This window comes from Emydura macquarii, unplaced genomic scaffold (assembly GCF_026122565.2).
Source record: "Emydura macquarii macquarii isolate MOO-44397 ecotype Brisbane River unplaced genomic scaffold, CSIRO-AGI_Emac_v2 contig_3506, whole genome shotgun sequence".
NCBI lineage: Eukaryota > Metazoa > Chordata > Testudines > Chelidae > Emydura > Emydura macquarii.
In genome coordinates this window covers 3,135,001-3,156,115 of record NW_027133643.1, presented here as the reverse complement: position 1 = coordinate 3,156,115, position 21,115 = coordinate 3,135,001, and the positions used below count along the sequence as shown (strand labels likewise).

Here is a 21,115-nt window from a genome sequence, read left to right as displayed (position 1 = left end):
CAAGACAAGGAATTAGAACAGAGAGAGAAAATAAAGTTGTCAATTTAATAACTGCTCATGCAAGAGTCCACAACCTTCCATCTCCCCCACATACTCCTGAATTTAGAACATCTCGACAAGGTGGAGTCAAGCCAAGGGAATCAACATAAATACCTGTTCTCTCCAGCATGTGCTCAGTTTCTTGCTCAATGGATTTTAAGAAAAATTCTTTCCAAGTTTGCTCCTCACTGATTTCAGCATTAAGAGGATCTAGTAAGGTTAGAGATATTAGGTCCTACCTCTACATGAAAAAAACACTCTTCTATGATCTGTTTTGTTACAATAATCCAATAGACCAGTTACCCTACAACGGGATCTTTCATCAGATTTAGGTTAATGTGTTCACCTTTTAAATCAGCAACATTTTTATTAGCTCTGACTTAGACTCATAAAGGCAGAAAAACCAACTTTACTAATTATTTCTCTTCCTCTTGACTGCTTGCAGTTCTTGGACAGGGCAGTCTTCTGCTTTTTCTTCTTAAGGGGCCTGTAGGGCAGCCTGTGGATGGTTTCCGCAGTGCGTGCACTAGGAGAATTTTTCCCTCGCTGGCTCCAGGGCTTTTACGGCCCCTTTCACTGCCACAGCAGGGCCCAAAGTCACACTGACTCTTTCTAAGATCTCTAGGATGATATTACGTAGCTGTCTTTGTAAAGTGCTCCGAGATCCTTTGATCAACTGTTGAGTTTAGTCTCCTGAGGGCTGTGATACTTTAGTCTAATCCAGACTATTGTGCTCAATTCAGGGGTAACTGGGTGGGGTTTTGTAGCCTGTGATGTGCAGGAAGTCAGACTGGATGATCTGGCATTCTCTTCTGTGTGAGGATTGGCAAGTCCTGAGACTGGGCTCATAGGCTCTTGGACCTTTGCTGTATCCATAATCCCCACCCCCCATGGCAACAGCTCTGCTACTGACTGGAGAATTGGGAGCTTTACTCTCCACTAAAGGTACTGCCCACAGAGACTCGATGGGAGGAGCTCTGGAGTCCCTGATTGGGCCAAGTACACTATTTAAGCCAGAAAGAGACACAGGAAGTTGTCCATGCAAAAAGGTGGATCCTGGCTTGCTGCTATTACAGACCTTGCCACCCTCTACCTAACCCCTCAGCCTCATCCCAGTTTCTGACTTTGACAGTGCCCTGTTCCAATCACCTACCCCAGCCTTGTCCCTGAACATTCTGATCCTAGTTTCTGACCACTCCGGCTCTGAACCCGGGCTACAGCTCCTTGGCTTCTGACTCCGTGCTGACCCTCGGTTTCAGCTCCTGGTTCTCATCTGACCCTGGCTCTGACTTTCAGTTCTGGCAACTGGCTCCTGACTCCGAACCTGACCGTCAACCTTTGGTTTCTGAACACAACACTGACCACCAGGCCAGACTGTCCTCATCTTGGGCGCTGGCACTCCTCTTCCCCGAATCTTGATGTTCTGGTCTTAAGCTCTGTGACGCTGACTCTGATAAAAGGTGCTACACAAAAATAAAGTCTTTAATTGTAATAGTAATAGTCTGTACCCTGAGGACCTGATTCTCATTGAAATGGTAGTTTCCCTGAGTGTGAGCTTCCAGAATTAATAGTCATTTTTTGCTGTCAACATCAATGGAATTTTAAATATATATTCTACCTTTTCACCTGATTTGTTTTTATTTCATTGCTTCTGTAATTTGTCATTCTGTACCAAAATATGTTTGGTGATTGGCAATTCATTGACTTTTTGGGAAGAGAAAAACAGCTGGAGCTGTAACAGTCACAATCTGCTTTGACAGTTATTTTAGTTTTATAGCAAATTAGAAGCTGTTTAATCATGGACTGACAGTTTGAAATGGCAATTTCCACTTTGTGGTGCACGTTGAATGGCTGTAAGAAGGGCAGTCAGTCCTGGATAATGATCTGTATGACAGAGTGCTTATCCTGTAATAGACCGCTTGCTACCCGTTGTCTGTCAACTTTCCCAACATGCCTGAAAATACAGATAAAATGTACCATTAAGCAATCTCACTCAGAGCTTTTGTTCATTTAAATTATAAAGTAGGTAAATTGTCTCAAATAAACATTCCTACTAAGTGGGAAAAACTAAACCGGACTGCTGATTGCATTTTGTCGATGTCAGAGTATGTAAAAACTCCCCAAACTACAAGTACCAATTATTTTGCTAACATAAATATTTAAATCATTTTCAAGAAACCTGTGACTTTTTAAAGTCCCTCCATCAGTAAATCTTGGACATTTTAGTAGATCCCAATCCCAATAATCCTCTCCTTTCAATTCCCATTGCCACGACTAGTTTGCACTCTAATTATCTCACACCTGGACTGTTCCAACCTCATATCTGTCTTCCCACTAAAATCCATCTGCCACGCTGCTGCCAAAATAAGTTTCCTTTCCCATTTGTTTTGAACACCTTTGCCACTCTTCTCAGTTTCTTGAGAACCTGGTTTCTCATCAGTTTCTGTATAAATGTAAGCTTCTCTTTTTCACCTTTTAGTCATTTCCAATCTTGATTTCTACCTACATCTAATAAATCATAAGTTCACAGATTTTAAGGCTCAGTGGGGACCATTGTGATAAGCTCTCATGTTGCACTTTTCCTCCATACATTTTAAAATACTTAACAAAATCCCCACTTTAAAGATAGGAAAATGATGCCTTGAGAGGTTAAGGACTTGCCTGTGGTGAGTGCCTGTGGAAGAGCAAGTCTCACCTCTTTTTACACACTGTAGCAACATATGCAAAGTTCCATTACTCTCCTCTTTCAAAATGCTTTTTACAGCTCACCTGTTCTGTAAAGCACTCTAACTAAAATGACTCTTCACCGCTCCATGTATGTATTATATTGCGCTGTTTGTTTTGTAATGCTCCTTCAGGTGCCCTTAGACAGTAAGTCTTTTGGGGCAGGGAACCTGTCATTTGTTTGGGGCAGCCATCCCCTTGGACTGTACTATATGCATCTATGGCATTATACTACTAGTAAATTATTATAGCAGCAATACTTTTCTTACATCAGAGGGAAAAGTCATTCAAAACAATAGTCTGATTTGTTTTTATCTTTAAAGATCATTTCAGATTTTCTTTTAGAAGATCAGTCCAGGAGTTGGAGTCACATTTAAAAAAAAAAAAAAAGACTACAGAGATGAACTATTAGGTTATTTCCTTCTCTTTTACTCATCTTATAGAGGTGATAAAATAGTTTTAGCTTTTGCATAGTTCAAATGTTGTCCTCTGGCATTTCAGGATGTGTCTTCAATTTAGCTGTTCCATACAGATCTCTCCAAAGCTTGTTTAGAATGACCAATGGGTTATTTTATTGTGGATTTATGTTTTAGATTTTTTTTGTTTTATATATATATATATATATATATTGATGCCCCAGTATATGATATACCAGAGTTCTATTTAGATAAAAATATGTTGGTGTCTCTCATAGAGAAATGAGAACGTTTTTTAAATATCAGGCCAAAAGACCAAATAGAGACAATGAAAATGGGATACTAAAAAGTATGAATGCTTATATAGTAAACTTGTTCAGCAAACTGCAAGAGGTTATAATTGGTATTTCCGCTGCTGAAAGGAGGGTCAGGTAACTCTTGTTTATAATACGTTGATAAATTGCAATGAATTTTAAATGTACTGGCTATATCAAAGTCTGATGGTGACATCAAAACAAGAGGAGATATATATATAGATATGGCATGTAGAGTAATAGTGCAATGACACTGGGAAGGGTTTAGAAATTTTAGGTGATTGGATCAGTGAATTGAAATGCAGTTTATTGTAAACAAATGGCTTTTTAAATTAATAGAAATATAGGTGCCTTCTGTAATCTCTAGCCTTTTGCATCAGTTAACTGGAACCTACTTCCTTTTCAGATATCTTTTGTAATTTAGATTATTTTGATTGTACTGGTCGTTAGAGAGACAAGGTGGGTGAGGAAATATATTTTATTCGACCAGCTTCTGTTACCTTATCTGTCTAATATCCTGGCACCGACATGGCTACAACTACACTGATCATTGATAGTCATCCAGATGATGTGATGTTATACTGAGTCAAGGTAATTGTTGTGCATGTGAACTTAAGGTTGATCTACCTCTCCTTACCTGTTTTGAAAAATCATCCATTGCTTTGTAGCAGCCTGCCTGCGTACAGAAACTTTCTGTAGAGTAGACATTTCTGCATATCCAGTATGTTTTCTTCAATAAAGTAAATTTTATCAAAACCTGAGTGTGTGGTGATCCCCCCAAGTTTGCCATTTACCTAAACATTCACTTCTCTGAAAACCTTGGCCTCCCCACCCCAATTTTTGTCAGTCCATAATAATGGCAAATTAAGAAACATATGCTGTATTTATATACTTCTTCCCGCCCCTCCCCCCTTTAAAAAAAAAAAAAAAAAAAAGCTTTGCCTCTAACTTTGGGTAAATATATTGGGAACATTTCACAGTACTCCCCATCATCTTTTTTGGAGGGGATGGGAAATGTTGCATAACGTACAATGAAAAATTGCACATCTTGCCCTGAATACACAAAGGCTGTGGTTTATCAAAATTCTGAGCCCATGAATTATTTTTCCATAAAGTATGAGAATTGAAAAAAACAACGTCTTATGCTTCTATTTCTTTTTCCATAACTAAGGGCTTGTTTACACTTACCTCCGAGATTCGGCGGCAGTTGACTGGAGTTACGCAAGCTACGCAAAAAACGTGCGTAACTCCCGTCGACTTCTCTGATTCTGTACTGCGTATCGCTTTCACTGCACTGCGCCAATGGGAACAGTGTTACGCCACTTGAGAAGGTGGTCTTAATACATCGATTTCTGGATTGACTGAGCGGGTTAAGTGTAACTTCTTATTCTTTAAATTGTGAAAAGGAAGTATGCCTGGCCAGAATTCATGCATACTAATTTCCAGAGCAGAGATAATTTTTATAGTTATTTAATAAACTCAGCAAGCTTTCTAAAGGAAATGTTGACACAACCTGACTTCTACAATATGGGAAAACCCAATTTGTAACAGTAATTTAAACTTTTTTTCTGTATTTGTTTTGACGTACTTCCATTTAATCAAAAGTGACCATTTGAACCTGCAAGTGGACATACAATGTGGTACATAAAATAAACTGTTTAACTATGGATAGGTAGAATCTGAAGGTTTAGCAGAGATTTTTCTCATGGCTTTTTGTGTTGTAACTTTCTGCTGTATTAATGGAAATAGAAAACTGAATTTTTAAATAATTTTTGAGAGCTCAGTTTAGGCAGTATGAAATCTTATGAAGATTTTGATTTTTAAAAAATCCCTTAAGATTTTGTTACAAATTAACTACAAAATTTAATAGTGGGGAAAAGATCTCTATATGTAAATAGTAGAGAGATACTGAGGATTTTGTTTATTTCATTTTAAATTGTTGAAATAGAACAAATAATTACTACATTGTGTAATTTTTTTCTCTCCTACAATAAACTAGAAAGGCTGTTTCACACATTAATGGGGAAAGTAGAGAAGAATAAAGTCTTATCAGAGATACTAAAAGCAAAGAATGTATTTAAAAAAAGAGAGCTGCCTAATCTTATAAATAATTAATTAGCGCAAATATTATAGTTTAACAACTGTTTGAATTCTGGTTTGTGTGCTACAATACAGAACATCGTTAAGAACAAAACAAAAAAATGCCAATTGCCATTTATCTAATAATCATACTTTTTTCTTCTCTGTTGCATCTGGTCCAGTTTTTAGCTTTTTTTATTAGAGATATTTTTTCATTAGGTTCCAATGCAGTGAATCAAATACAAATGCAATTGTAATTAAGAATTTTAGCACAGCAAACATAAAGAAAAACTCTCTTGACTAACTGCAATTGTAAGAACGGTCTCTGAAGTGGACAAAATTGTTTTAAAACAATCCGATTTTGAAGTCATAGTTACATGATTTACTGCATGAAACAACTTAAATATCAGCAAGATGCTAAAAATCAGAGACTGATTTTACTTTAATACTTACAAGGTCAGACATTGTCCCTAAGGAACAAGCATCATCACTAGGATAATCTGTAATATTTATACCTTTTGAAATGCATTGCTTTAAAACATTTATTGATATGCAAAATTTATTGTCAGGGATTTAATGTAATTTCTTCTTATAATGAGCAGTGTATGGGAGAAATTATGGATTTTAAATTTAATAGTTTTTTAGAAAATGTAAATTTAAAAATTGTAAGAACACGCTGGAGGAATAAGATTCTTCCACAATCTTTCATCCTCTGACTTTTTCTATCTTTCTGGCATTTAACTTCCTTGCCTCTTCTCCTTCTCCCCTTGTCCTTTCAATCTTTGTATCTCCAGTTTGTGTTCTTGATCTCTCTTCCTCTCTCTCCCATTCTCATTGTGCCATTGGTTAATTCCTGGACTGTGTTGGCCCTTGTTCTTCCAAGCCAAGACCAAGGAGACAATCTCTCATTTTTACAAAATTTTGGAACGGGGCAATCCTGGGTAGAATCATGCTCTTTTTACTTAGGCAAAGCTCCCATTGATTTAACTAGACGCTTTGCCATGGTTGTGGACCTTAGCAGTAATTCCTGTGTAGCAGATAGCTGGAGATTAAAGATAAATAACTCAATTTCTGATTGACCACCAATAGCCTTTTCCTTTTCAAGTCTAAAAGATTTCTGTTACTGAGTTTTCACTCAGCACTGCTGATCACTTTTCATGGCTTTCTTTTTTCTCCTTTGACGCTCTGTTCGCCTCATTCCTTTATTGATGTTGCTGACTGCTCTATCAGCATCCTCTTCTTTAGTGACTCCTGCTCCCCACCATCCTTATTAGCTTCTTATTGTGTCTGTATCTGCTCCCATAGTTTTAACTATCACTTCTGTGTACATATCTACCAAATCTAGCCCAACACCTCTGTCCAGTCTTAGATCTCAAAATGTTTCTATCAGATCCTTTTAGATGTCCTTCAGACATATTTCTTCCCAACCATAACCTTTTCTTCCTGACCCTTCTCATTTACCTGTAACTCTTAACAACATTAGCCTTACAAGCTCACAAGCCTGTGAGACCGGATCATCTCTGACTCTCTTTTCTACATATACACTTTTGCTAAATCCCATTGCTCCTTCATCTGTAATATTGTCCAGATCCATCCTTTTTTCACTATCCCCACTGGTAAAACCCTTGTCTATGCTTTGGTCATCTATAACCTTGTTTACTTGATTCCTATTATCTGATCCATTTTGGTCTCCCTTCTTCTCATGTCTTTTTATACTGGTGCTTAATTCATGTTTTTCTCATGTTGCTCCAATCTTACTCCTGCCTTCTCCTCCTCCTCCCCCCCCCAAAAAAAACAAAAAAAAACTGCTTTATTGATTTGGCTTCCAGTCTGTTACAGCATCAGAGTAGGTCCTCATCCTCTCCTTCAATGCTCTATACGATCTTGCCTTGCCTGCGTATGATCTCATTTCCTTGTACACCCCCCCACTCACATTTCACATTTCTCACAGTCCTCTCACTTTATTGCTCCTTTTGTCTCTCTCTCAGGCTCTCATTTTCACACTGTCTTTCATGCTGACTATATGCCTGGAACAGCCTTCAGATTCTCAGCCAATTTAAAGCTTTGCATAAATTATATTTGATAATATTGAATCTAACAACAGTTCATTTATGTTCATTATTTAAATAACATTGTACCTAGATATGCAGAAAACACCCCTCTGGAAACTGCTATGTTTGACTTGCATGTGATTCTTTAATTCAAAGATGTAGTTTCAGGCATGACCAAATTTTGCTGATTAAGCTGTAAAATTTTAATTTTTCAAATTTGGTAAGAATTTCATTAGGCTACATTTCAGATTTTCTAATTAAAAGATCAGAAATAGACTATTCTTGGGTGAAATTCACCAAAGTACAGAAGACTTTCAAAAGACTTTTCACCTCACTTAACTTTGTGTAGAGCCCTTGTACTATGCATTGGGTGAATTTTCCCTATTATGACCTGACCAGCATCGACATAGAAGAACCTTGAATATTGGTTCAATTTGGTATCTACAAAAAAAGAATTTTTCTGTGAACATGCCTTTTAGGCAAAATATTTATTAAAAATATTTTTGAAATAGTGCAAGAGAAAATAAAACAGAAATTTGCCTAAATCCTGTAACATGCTTCAGTCTGTTACCTACTTTGGGCTCCTCAAAATCAACATGCCCATCTCTTTTCCCCCCTGCATTCCCACCCACATGAAAATGACCTGGTGTGGGGACATTCGGTTGTCTTCAAAGCATTGGGCCACACATTTGGGAGGAATTATGTATCATGCCTCAAAGAGTCTTCATCTTGAAAAAGGTTAATACAGCATTTTGGGTTAAATTTGGGATTAATTGACATTTTTAACAGTTAAACCTCTAGAACCCAATGAAACATTTACATATTAATTTGGTTTTAAATAATCATATATTCAGATTATCATTTAGACATTGTATCTACCATCCGTAATGTGCAGTCACCATGGTATCTTGATGTTATGAAAAGAATACAGATTTTGCGCTGCGTCAGTGCTGCTAATTATTCTTTCCTACTGATCAAAGTAAATGTGGATGACCAAAAAGCTCACCAAGTCTGTACAGATTTCACTCTCTCTACTAATGGCAAATGAGCTTGTTAACAAAAACCCAACTCACCACCTCTGTCTTGGAAACCTAGTGAGTCTATTATCCATTTCTGTGCTGACTTCAAATTAATCAGTTGCATCTAGAGCGTAGCTGTATATTTTTATTCCACTGGCCTAGCATGCTGTTTTTAAAATAATTTTTACTTTGGTTTGTGTTATTTTTAGATCTTTCTCTTCCCTACAGGATTACAGCTTTACATTGAATAGCTAATAAAGATGAGAAAGTTTTTACATTTTATTAGCAAACTCTCCTATCCTATGAATTTTTTTTCTTTTTTAAATACCATTGGAATTATCAAATAAAGGGAAATCCTTTAAATCATTACAGCATTGATCAACGTGGCATGATAGTTAAAAAACAAACTTTTTTTCCTTTAAATGCTTGTGGTTTTTAAAAGGACTATTTTGGCATGTTTTCAAAACCCAGTTATGAATTTAGCCCCAGCAGTTTGTTTAATCAAACATTACCCTAATATGTTTTACATGGTAGCCTGCCAGACAAGGCCTGTCTATAACAACTAGTTTATTCTGTGACGAGTTGTTCAACAGATGTCATTCTGGTAGAATAATACAGCAGAATACTTGTGCGTTGGCTAAAATTACTTCAACTTTGATCACTTTTGTTCACCACATCAGTCTGGCATTGTGCTTTATACCAACATAACACTATAACCAGAGCATGCCTTTCAAGCTTAGAATAGCAGAGGAATGTTATTGAAATCAGTGCAGTTACAGATGAGTTAATGAAGAAGGAAAATACTGTTTATTTCATAATGCCGTAGTGTTGTACTTTGGAATTAAAACGGAATGTAAGGAATCCAACTCCAGAGTTATTTATTTTTACTTCAGAGGGCTTTTTAAAAACAATGTTATGTTAGTTTTATTGACCACATTTGACCGTAAATGAGGGGGTTTTTGTTTTTTGTTTTTGCGGTGTTTTTTTTGTGATTGTAAAATCATTAATAGCAAATTCTGCGTCTTAGACACTTTCATTTTATGGAAATAATATTTAACAAGATCTTTTCCATGAGTGATGGAAGGATATTTGTCCCACAAAAGGTATTTTATCCTTATATTAATGCTTTAAAATTGGCATGGCAATCACCAACAAATAGATCTCAGATTAGCATGGTTACATTTGGATGGGATGTTGTGGGGTCATTTCTGAGTAATGACATCTCTTAACCTTGATATGACTGTGAAATAAATGCTGCACAGCAGGCTAGCCTCTTGTTAAGAAGCATTGAAGAAAAGCTATTTGTTCGAAACTGAGTGGGGATCAGACCATGTCCCAGGCTACATAGCTTTCACACATCAGTTCAGCTCTCACAGGTGTATATGGGAAGATTAAAAAATGGACAAAGTTGCATGTTTTTACCAGAGAAAATATGTTCCTATTTCTTTGAAAAAATGAAAACATGTTTACATATGGTGAAGAGTAATGTGGTACAAAATGCTGTAATTACTAGTCAGCATGACACTTCAGCATTCTGTGTTTAAAATAAAATGACAATATTATTAGGGGTTTTATTTAAATATGGCTATATTACCAGTCAGAAACTAAATTAAGATGTACAAACTCAGAAAATTAGAGTTAAGGTTAAAAATGAAAGGAAATCCAAATATGTTAGGATATGGAAACACACTGTTAACTCAACATCAGCTGTAGTGACACTAAATAATATTGATACATTTCTGATGAATGCACGTTACTCTTTGTGATCCCAGATACTATTAAAATGATTTTTTCCTTCCTGGTGTCACAGGGTATTTTTTTAAATAGTGGATTGATTTAAATTAAAATGATTTAAATTGCCAATTTTAATTGTGTTTTAAATCAGCAAACAGGAAACCTTTGTTTTAAATAATCAATTTAAATCATGTTCTGCAATGATGTTTTTTAGCTATTTTTTCTAAGGAAAGGTTGATTCTCATTGGTTGGTAACCATTAATATGTTGATTTACAGCTATCTGTAAATAGAGCCTTTACACTAAATTTGCTGCTTTTTTTTTGCTAATCAGAAGGATACACTATATCTATAATACTTGTTTAAGTAATTAGTTTAACTTGCAATTATTCAGATTCTTAATTTTTACATTTTTTTTCAACTTGTGATATGTGCCAAACTATGTGGATGGAAATTCAAATTTAATTAAAAGTGCATAAAACCCAGCATTTTAATTTTTATTAATTAAATAAAACTACCTTAAATGTGCTGGATACATTAAAAAAAAGTTTATCAAAATATTATTTTGCATTCAAAACTGATATATTAAACAAAGAAAGCTTTATCTGTAGTTAGTGAACTGAATTGATTGTTTCTGGACACCAAGATTTTAGAATTAGTAGATTTCATCTTCTCACACCCAATTTTAATTCAGAGATTGGAAGAGGAAAACAGTCTTTCATATTTTTTCAACTCCCAGTTGATTTCTTAACTTTGAACGAACTACTCATTGAACTGAACTAGTTGAATAAACTGAAATGAAGATAATATTCTCTCTGCACCTGCAGAAGGAGTAACTGCTATCAAAAGCTGGTTTGACCTTCAACAAACTCTGGTTTCAGGTGCTTAGCCAGTGACTTCCACGAGTTCATTGATTTGGCTTTCTTTAAAATATGGCAGCAAACATGTCCTGCTTAATAGTTTTTTATTTTGTATCTAATTTAAATTATTGTAATAGAGTATAAAATATTTAGGACTAAACATAGGTTGTCAATTTCAAATTTAATTTTAAATAGGTTTAATTTACTAAAAGGCATTTAATTTAAATAAAAAATAATTTTTACCCACTCTTATTAACTTACGTGTACTGAAAATTTAAATTATACCCATATTTAGTCTGAATATTAGCTTTTCCACACAAGTATACTAAATCTTATCCATAACTATAAAATAATGCATCTATATTTGGTTACTAATACATTTTAGTGTGTGGGGCAAGGGGCTGCATTAGGAAGACCAATGCTACATGCAGGGCTGTATTCACCCATCACTGGGCCCTAGGCAAACATACATTTCATGGGCCCTACCTTCTAATATGGCTAACAAACAGCTGATAAATGGAAGAGGGGGAAAATGTGCTTAAATGATGTTCCCTTCCATACATGCAACCATAGTAAATTCCCATCCCAGCATGTTCACTTGTTGTTGGAGAAGCAAGTGGTTTCTTTGTCCATTGCCTTCTTATCTCTTTGGGTTTGCTGGGAATGGAAAAGTGTGTTTTAGCTGTGTGTGATGACTGTCTCTGCCCACTCATCCTCTAGTGCAGATTTGCATGTGCAAACTGAAAGAGGTGCACTCACTTGAATGTGTAATGTTGTGACCTGGCACACGGTCACAGTGGCACTCATTCAAGTGAATGCAGTTTTTCCAGTTTGCACGCAAATCCACCTAGGTTTAATTTAAACCTCCAACCACTGCTCCACACCCCCAAAAAACTTTTCCCTCTTGTCCCAGGGAACTGAAACACATATCTGGACCATAGGCATGTACCTAGTTTTCCTATGGGTTAATCTGGTCTTGACTGCTGGCTACATGAAGGGAGGATCTGGGGTGGAGAATGCAGCCCATGAACACCAGTGACTCCATGCTTTAAGGTCATTCCCTATGCTCCTGCCTCCGCTCCCCAAGCAGTTCTGCCTTGGTATGCAGTGTATCTGAAACTGTAGTGCATTCAGGGATGTGTGCGTGTGTGTAAATCCTCTCCATATTTATAATAATCATAACAATTAGGAACACTATCATTAATAACTTTGCTTAATTACATCTTAATTTCTGTAAAAAAATCCTATACACAAGGTTTCAATGAGCTTTAACTATATGGAAAGTTTGAAGCATCTGTACAGTGGCCTTCTGTTAAGGTGATTCCGGGAGGTTGTGGGGGAAACTTGACACTAGTTATATTTAAGGATCCATTTTAAAATTAATTGTAATTTATAAACTAATTTAGAGATTTAAAAAATAAATCCTCAGAAAAATCATTCTATATTCAAAAAATAAATGTTATAATTCTGGTGAGAATATACGATCTATTCTTCATAAATAAGAAAGAGACTGAATCCCTGGTGTAATGGCAAAACTCAACTCTACCTCAGTGATGGAGCTATGACAGGCAACGGCGGATAAATATTATTACATTATTTGGTTTCAACTACTACAGAGTAGTTTGAATTGGTTTATTTTGTTACATTACAGTAAAACAAACATGTTTTTCCTTTATCAGAATAGTTTGTTGAGAAGCATCTTTTGTCCGCTATACATTTAGCAAACCTTTCTTGTGTACTGGATTTCATTGGATAGTCTCCATTTTGGCTGAATCCAGCTGCCTGTTCCACTGCACCAGAAGACAGGCACCGCTCCGACAGAGAGCAAACCCTGTTAGCCTAGGGAGAGTGCATTGAGTTGTGAGCCAGGTCAAAGATTTCTTTTTATGCCTGCTGTTTGTATTTCTGTGCACTTCACCGACCTTATTATTGACCTAAGTTTCATGTCCCAACCTTAGAAAACAGTTAAGTATTAGCCACTGAGATTTTACAAACAAACCAATGCAGAGGTTTTCGAGGTCACTTCAGACAGAATTGGGACAAGAATCCAAGTCTCCAGTATATGGCAAACCCAAGTCTTACCCATTCCGCTACCCTTCCTTTCAGATTGAATGTGCCAAATTAATGTAATTTAGTGATCTTATCTCTAACCACTACGCAATGTGCCCTTCCTAGAGCTAGGAACAGAAATCAAGATTTCAGATTTCCAAAATTCTGCCTTTTTTTTTTTTTTTTTGGATGTCGAATATTGGTATCTGAAATCTTAAATTCTCAGACGATTCGAATTCAAGTTTAATGAACAGATCTGTTGTCGTCTAATTAAAGAGGTCCTGCTCTCAAATAGTCACTCAGTGCTCTCTAAGGTGGTATGGTCATTTGCTCCGAATGCCTTCCAACTTCTTTGTATCATCTTCTACCCAATGAAAGCAGAATGGGAAAGCCTCCCCCCACCAGAAGACCTAAAACATGACATTTGGATAGCATCAGGCATTCTATCTTGTAACATACCGGATTTGGTTCAGGACTGAATGTCATAGAGGCTCATAATTCATTTAATGGCCTCTACACTGTCTAGACAGCATGAAAACGAATGTTCTTCTGCTATTTAGTGGATAGCTGTGTAGTCCACTGGCAAAGTGTCAAGTCCATATCTAGTTGTTCTGTGTAGAGGGTAGGATTCAAACCCTGCTGATGATCCTACTCGGAGGAAGACCTTATGGTTGCATGTAATAGATTTTTCCCCCGTTTTATTTTTTAAAAACAAAATATAACTGGTGTATTTAACTCACAGCATGAAAAAAAATCCTCTAAAACAGGTTTTATAGTTAAAGTTTTCATAATCTGTCAGTTATGGTGCGCTGTATAACAAATTACAAGTGTTCCATGTTTTGTTTACTGATGTCACACTTTGAGAGGTTTGAAGGTTGTGAAGGATGCCTCTTACTTAATTTGTGTTGATGTGATAATAGCTTGCTTTGTTAAGTAAAAGATGATTTTCTGTGGTAAACCTCAAGAAAAGCTCAGAAAACTCAATTTCTTTATTGGTCTCTACACCACAAAAGGTTCAACCTGCCATTCAGATTTCTGCTGCAGGTACTTTCTTTACACATATTCAGTCATTATGGGCCCCTGAATAAACTCTGACAATTATTCCATAGGCTGTGACAATAATTGAAACTATTAAATGCATCACTGCTAGACAAATTCAGATTGGAAATAAGGCATAAATATTTAACTGTGAGGGGTAATTAACTATTGGAACAATTTACCAAGGGCTATGGTGGATTCTTCATCACTGACAATTTTTAAATCAAGATTGGATGTTCTTCTAAAATATATGCTGTAGGAATTATGTGGGGGAAGTTCTGTGGCCTGTGTTATACAGGAGGTCAGACTAGATGAACACAATAGTCCCATCTAGCCATGGAATCTATGAATATATGGTATCTTTCTGACTGTGAGACAGATTGTATAATTATTTTATTTTAAACCAAAATATAGAATGTAATTTTGTGATTTTAAATAAATGCTAATTCCAACTAATGGACAAGCATCATCTGGCTTTGAATAACACAGAATGCCAGTTTTGTTATAATTTTGGCACGATTGTTAATTGTCATATTTTGTGGGTCCTGCCTACTTTATTTCAGTTGCTACACTTCCCCCAAATTCACAACCATCATGTTTCTTAAGTTTATTAATTCACATTGGTTGTGTTTAACAAAAAGTAAAAATACAGAATTAATTGGCTTAAAGATAAGTTTTCTTCTTTAAAAAAAGGAAACTTCTGACATTTTTCTTCCTAACTGGAAATATTACTGTTGATTTGTATTTTCTTGTTTCTCTGATTAATACTTTCATTTTTATTTAGATACTCCTTTTTTTTTAAATGTACAAATTTATGCTGTAGTCAGCTATGTTTATGATTGCTGCTTAAATCTACCGTGAATCTAGGATTTCTAGGATGAAAATAGAGTAGGTTCACCAGCAGTGTTCATAACAAATTGTCTATCTGTTCTCCCTTTTTCTACCCCCCTCTGCCCTCTCCGATATGTTTTCTTAATTTACAATCCAAACTCATCCGTCTGGAAAATCTGTCTTTACCTATATATTACTATATCTATATATTACTCTATAAGTAATAATAATAACAAACTATAATGTGGTGTTCATTATATGTTTAATGCAGTTTGTTTATTTAGATTCCAGGTTAGCTCTTTTTCAACAGCAGTCCATTTTACTTTCAGGTAGAAATCTGAGTGTTTGAATGTTACCATAAGTAATTTTTAAAAAAACAGTATAATTAAAAGCCCCTCTGGTGATGAAAATAAAGCAGATGGACTTGATGATCTTTTGAGATCCTTTCAAGCTCTACATTTCTGTGATATTAAGTGCATTTTGAAAACATAAATTTACTTTTTTTTAATAGGTAAAGAGGAATGTGTATGACCTAACTAGTATCCCTGTTCGTCACCAATTGTGGGAAGGCTGGCCTCCTTCTGCCACAGACGACTCAGTAAGTAGTTTCACCTCTTTTCACTTTTTCCAGTAAATACCTGACTGTTCCCAGATTTATTGTCCAGCTCATGAAAAAGCCTTTATTGTCCTTTGTTCAGAAAGTATAGCAGTGGTGAAAGTGCAGGTAATGTCAGGCTTTATCTTTTGAGCCTCCTCATCCTGATCAGCACGTAAGTAGTTCCATGGAAGCTATTCACATTGGTAAACTTCAGTGCATTGCTGGGTTGGAGCCAGAGTGCTTGGCACTTTTCAGGATCAAGTCCTTACTGAGATGCGAAATCAGTGGGACTACTTGTGGCAGTATGCACTTCGACCTCGATTCAGGAAAGCATCCTTGTTTAGGAAAGCACTTGCATGTGCTTTATATTCCTGGATTAGACCCACAACCCCAGTTCACCAAGGTACTTAAGCACATGTGTAACTTCTAGTAGGTGAATATTCCTATTGAAGTCAATGGTTTGAAGATATAACTATCAATTTCTACTCAAGTCCTCCTCAAGTAACTGCTGCTCTTTGAATGATGAATGCTGGATTTTTAAAAATGTGGGTAAAGGTAAATGTTCATTAAGCCAATGAAACAATGCAAAGACTGACCACACTTTTAACATAATTGTAAAATATCTCTTTACTTGTGATTGCAGCCATAGTAGCTAATTTTGAGATACATTCAGGGATCTGTGGCTGTGTATTGGAGAGCAGAAATCAAGACTTTAGATATGATTATTTGATATAACAAATATACTCCCATACAGGTAGTTACAACCTTTGAAATGTGAGTGCATTTTAGCATCTTTTATGTTTAAAATTAAGCAAAAAGTTTAGAAATCCAGTATTTCTAATTCAGATTCCAACAGCTGCTTAGTAAAAGCAAAACAAACAAAAAGAAAACCACCCTGCAAGATAGGATGTCCTTCATGTATAAAACTCATAAATCTGTTTTTAAGTCTGTTTTTACAAGTGACATTGTTGCAGGTGAATTTTTCCCTTTTTGGTATCTAATGAAATTGGCAAATGATGAGTCATCAGCTCCAAGGCAGGAGAGTCCTCAAAGCTCACTGTTTAAATCTGGTGCAGCTGAGACATGTCAGCTGTGTAAACAGATCTGTATGTGTTACCAACAAAAATATAATTAATTTCTATCTGAAATTAGAAGCCATAACTTAATACTTATGAAGATTTAACTTTAGCAAGAACTCTCTGGAAACAACTTCTTGCCAGTTACAAATATTAGCAATAAAGTTTATCTGTTGAAGTTGTGCTTTAATTCAATGGCATATTTTTTCAATCACTTTTGATTGCGCAATATAGAGTTTGCAGAAAAGTGTATTGTATACAAGTATGGTACTAATTCACAATTAAAAAGCTAAAGGGAAGACTTGATTAGAATACTTTTTTCATTTACGTTTTATGCAGCATAAGAAATACTTTGTAATACCACAGGAGGTTTTTTCAGTGCAGTTCTCGTTAACCTTTGGCTTAGCAAACAGAACAACTAAATAGACTTCCCATAATTGGATTCCTGTATCATCTTGAGTCTCTTATGAACCTGATAGACTTCAGTCTTTTGATATTATAAGGAAATTCAGTGAAGTCAATAGTTACTTAAAACATTGTTGCCTCATCTCCCTTTAGAGATAACACAGGTTCTCTGCTTATTATTTTATCTATTGAAATATGGGGTACTGTATGAATTGTCAATAACTCTTTCAGTTTTTTGCACACTTTCACCAGAGAACTGGGTATCTAAAGCTCTACAAGTAGGGGAATGTTTTCGTGCTGTGACAGTTTAACTGTGAGAAACAAGGCACATACAAGCCTGCAGAAATCTCATTTTGCACTTTTAAAAAGGACACATTTTTAGTTTCAAGAGGTTATGAATAATTTTAATCTTGTAAATTATCTGTTCTTATTAAAATGCAAACAAAATTAACGTATGAGGTATTTTAAAATAATTTCTTCTGGTTTTAAGGGGTGCGGGGCATTACTTATGGGGAAAAAATTAATCTTAAAGATTTGCGTTGTTTTGATTTATTTTTCTGAAATTTACCGTTCTTTGCCATTGACTTATGCAATGCAGTTTTAGAAATTAGGGTAGAAAGTTTAAAAAAAAAAATAGTGGTAGTCCATTGTAAATAAATTAGCAGGCATTGCAGAATTCTTATTTTAGTATTGGTGATTGTACAGATCTAAACATTACACATTTGTTAAGTGAGAACCAAGACAGAATAGTCCACTTAAAGCTGTATGGATTGTGATTCACTTGCTTTTATTATATGAGCATGTATGAACTTCTAAGATTGTTCTGATCATTGTGTCATCACCCATTTAAATTAACACTAACTTTTCAAAAGTACATATAAAATTACTCTCAAGATCAATACTGAAATACTGTGATTTCTTTACATTAAAAAAGAAAAAAAAACCTACTAATTTTCCATGTGTCTCTTCCCATCCGGTTGCATGTGAACATTTGGGGTGAAATCTTGGCCCCATTGAAACCAGTGGGTTTGTCACGTATTTCATTGGGGCCAGAATTTCGTCACTGATTTTTATGCTACTCTCACTAACCTGAAACACTAGAACCCAGTTGTTATTTTTACTAAATTTATTCTTGGCCATGTCACTAAACAGTTTGAGCTAAGCCTTTCCTAGAAAGGGGTTCACTGTTTTGCTTAAGACAAGTCATCCCAATATGGCTATGAGAAAGACCTACTTTTCCCATAAATGGCAATAGGTGATTTCTCAAAGTGAAATTCAACCTTGTGCAGAAATATGCACAAAGCCTGTCCACTGCTTAAGTCCATTGTTTTCAACTCCTGGGGATTTATCATAGGTAATGCAATTTTGGCCTCTAATGCGTGAGCTATTGCGAATATACAAAAATCTCCTGCCTTTGTGATTTGGGGAAAACAAACTGAGAGAAAGAAAAAGAGCCTGGCTCTCCTACATAATGCCTGTTGCCAAAGGGAATGTGTACTAAGCTACAAGCCAGGAATGGATGAGTTCTAGCCCCACCTCTTCCACTGATTGTGGTTAATGTTTCTGTGTCCTTCACAACCCTTACTGTTAACCTAGGCCTCATATCTCTACCTTAGGAGAGGTAACAATCCTTTGCCTATTATACAGCTAAAATAACTGACAGCTTGCACAAGGTAGTTTCAGGCAGAGTTGGGAATAGAACCCCAGTCTATAATAGAGCAGTGTCTGTGCACTTCGCACTGATGCACTTTGACACCTTGCTGTTCAGAAGGAACATACCAAATTATGTACTTGTGCAACCCACACTAACACGATGTGGCTTGGTGTCACCTTCCACTGGTTAGAGCACATATGGTGGTTGCTGTCTTCATGCTAACAGATCTGGTTCTTTAGGTAAATTAATACAGATTTGTGCTTTTGGATCTAGAATTCCCAGTTTCATTCCCCACAGATGATCCAAAAAGGTCTGTTACATTTGGTTACTTTGGCTACCTACTTGACCATGCTTTGCCGTCAGAGCCAGGAATCGACACCAGGAATGCTGATGCCCAGTATTCCAGTGCTGTCTCTCAGATAGTTGTCTCCTTGTATGGGTTAGAGGGTAAAAATGCTTCCCCCACCACCAGTCACTGTTGGAGAAGTGGAAGGTATCTGTGCTGTAGATCTGAAGACTGCAGGTTCAAATTATGCTGATGACTCATAAAGGAATGAAAATGTGTGTGTGTGTGCGCGCGTGTGTACACACAAATATTAGTATAAAGTCTGGGAATAATTACTGGAACGATTCTATATTGAAAAACTTATTTAGAAGAGAATTTGGAAGTTGTCAATATTTATTTTACTGTATTTTAGTTAATGGAAGCTATAACATTTGACAATGGGCGGCTGCACTTCTTTGTATATTGTGTTTGAGACTGAGAACTGTGTGGAGATTTTGCTTGTATGTCCAGAGATATAAAACTCTGCCTTTCGTTAGATGCAAAATGATAAGAATTTGAATTAACAAACATAGATAATCTCACTCTTGAAGGTGTAACATTAGTACTTATGTGAGACTAGATGCTTTGGGACATTGTTAATGACCTTTTCACCTGTAGATCATCAATCTGAATCCAGCCTATCTCAGCAGAAAGTAGAAATTGTTCCATCTAATAGATCTTTGGTGGACCCTGCATGGAAAAATGTGGGCCCCAGTTCCAGCTCCCACATCACAAACACACTGCTATGCTTTGTAATGATTGTAAGATCTTTGTGGCAAGGGTGTAAATCACCTAATGCAATGGGACACTGATCTTTGGGTACTCTAGTGAGAGGCAGAAGTGGTGAAAATCTTGTAATAAATTTGTAAGGGCTGTCAACACTGTATTTGTCATTCACACCCTGTTGATGGACAGAATGAGTTTTTTTAAAAGGTAGAAAAAACAAGACAATCTTTTCTTTTTGTAAAAAAATCATGACTTTTTTTTCCTATCTCATGATATTTTGGGCTCTGAATCACGGCTTTTGAACCTTTGCAGTTGGTAATACTTTACGCTGTTTAAGCCCTCAGAAGAAGTCTTTAAGCAATGCACGAGCCTTGGTTAGGCTTTCTGGAATTGAATTAAATGGCTGCATACTATAGTTGAGCATTTCAAAGCAATCTAGGGGATTTAGACACACAGTCTGCTAAATTTAATTAATTTCGATGGACAATGTGTCTCATTCTCCTATGTTACTTTGACCATTTTAACCTATATTTTTCTGATTTGATCTAACTGAAGATGTGACAAGCTCTCATAAAAATTGTATCACAATCAAATGTTGTAATTTGCCTTTATTTGTATTAAATCAAATACCTCATCAGAATAAACTCAACAACCTTAAACTCGGTAGCTCTGTCAACAACAAATTGCTAGAATTTTGTCAGTTTTCTGTAGCTACACTGAAATTGTGATCTGGGATTTCCATAATATATATTGCCCAGAGTTCACCTTGTTTCTGAAACTTTCATATACTCTGGAAACCAAAGACTTCAGATTTCAAGGAGTGGGTCTGGCAGATGGGTCCTCATTGCACTCCCTTCCCCTCTTCCTTTCATTTAAGTATCTAAGAGGAATACCCCCAAACTAAACTGTCTCGTGTCATGGATTTAACTGGAAGACTTCAATTTTACAGTGATTATGCTTACAACTTGTTTGGTAAGGCATTATGGGCAATACCCAACCTTGGAATTTCATGCCAACCTGTTAGTTTAGGCAAATTCCAGAAAAAGATTTTGAAATATTCATCATAGAGGTGAAATATAATATTCTTTGTGTAACTGAGTAACAGAATTCTTAATATGTTTATGGTCTTTCCACTGTTATGTACAGCTTGCTTGGGTATGCTGGCTTGGATGAGAGACG

At 36.0% G+C, this 21,115-nt stretch overlaps 1 protein-coding gene across 1 annotated transcript in view; it reads left to right on the top strand.

The window, feature by feature from the left end:
• Positions 1-21,115, top strand: part of FAF1 (Fas associated factor 1) — a 272,766-nt gene that overhangs the window by 134,432 nt on the left and 117,219 nt on the right. Inside the window, exon 8 of the mRNA XM_067535422.1 lies at positions 15,664-15,750. Within this exon, the coding sequence (XP_067391523.1) occupies positions 15,664-15,750 (87 nt within the window). The remainder of the gene's footprint in view (positions 1-15,663; positions 15,751-21,115) is intronic.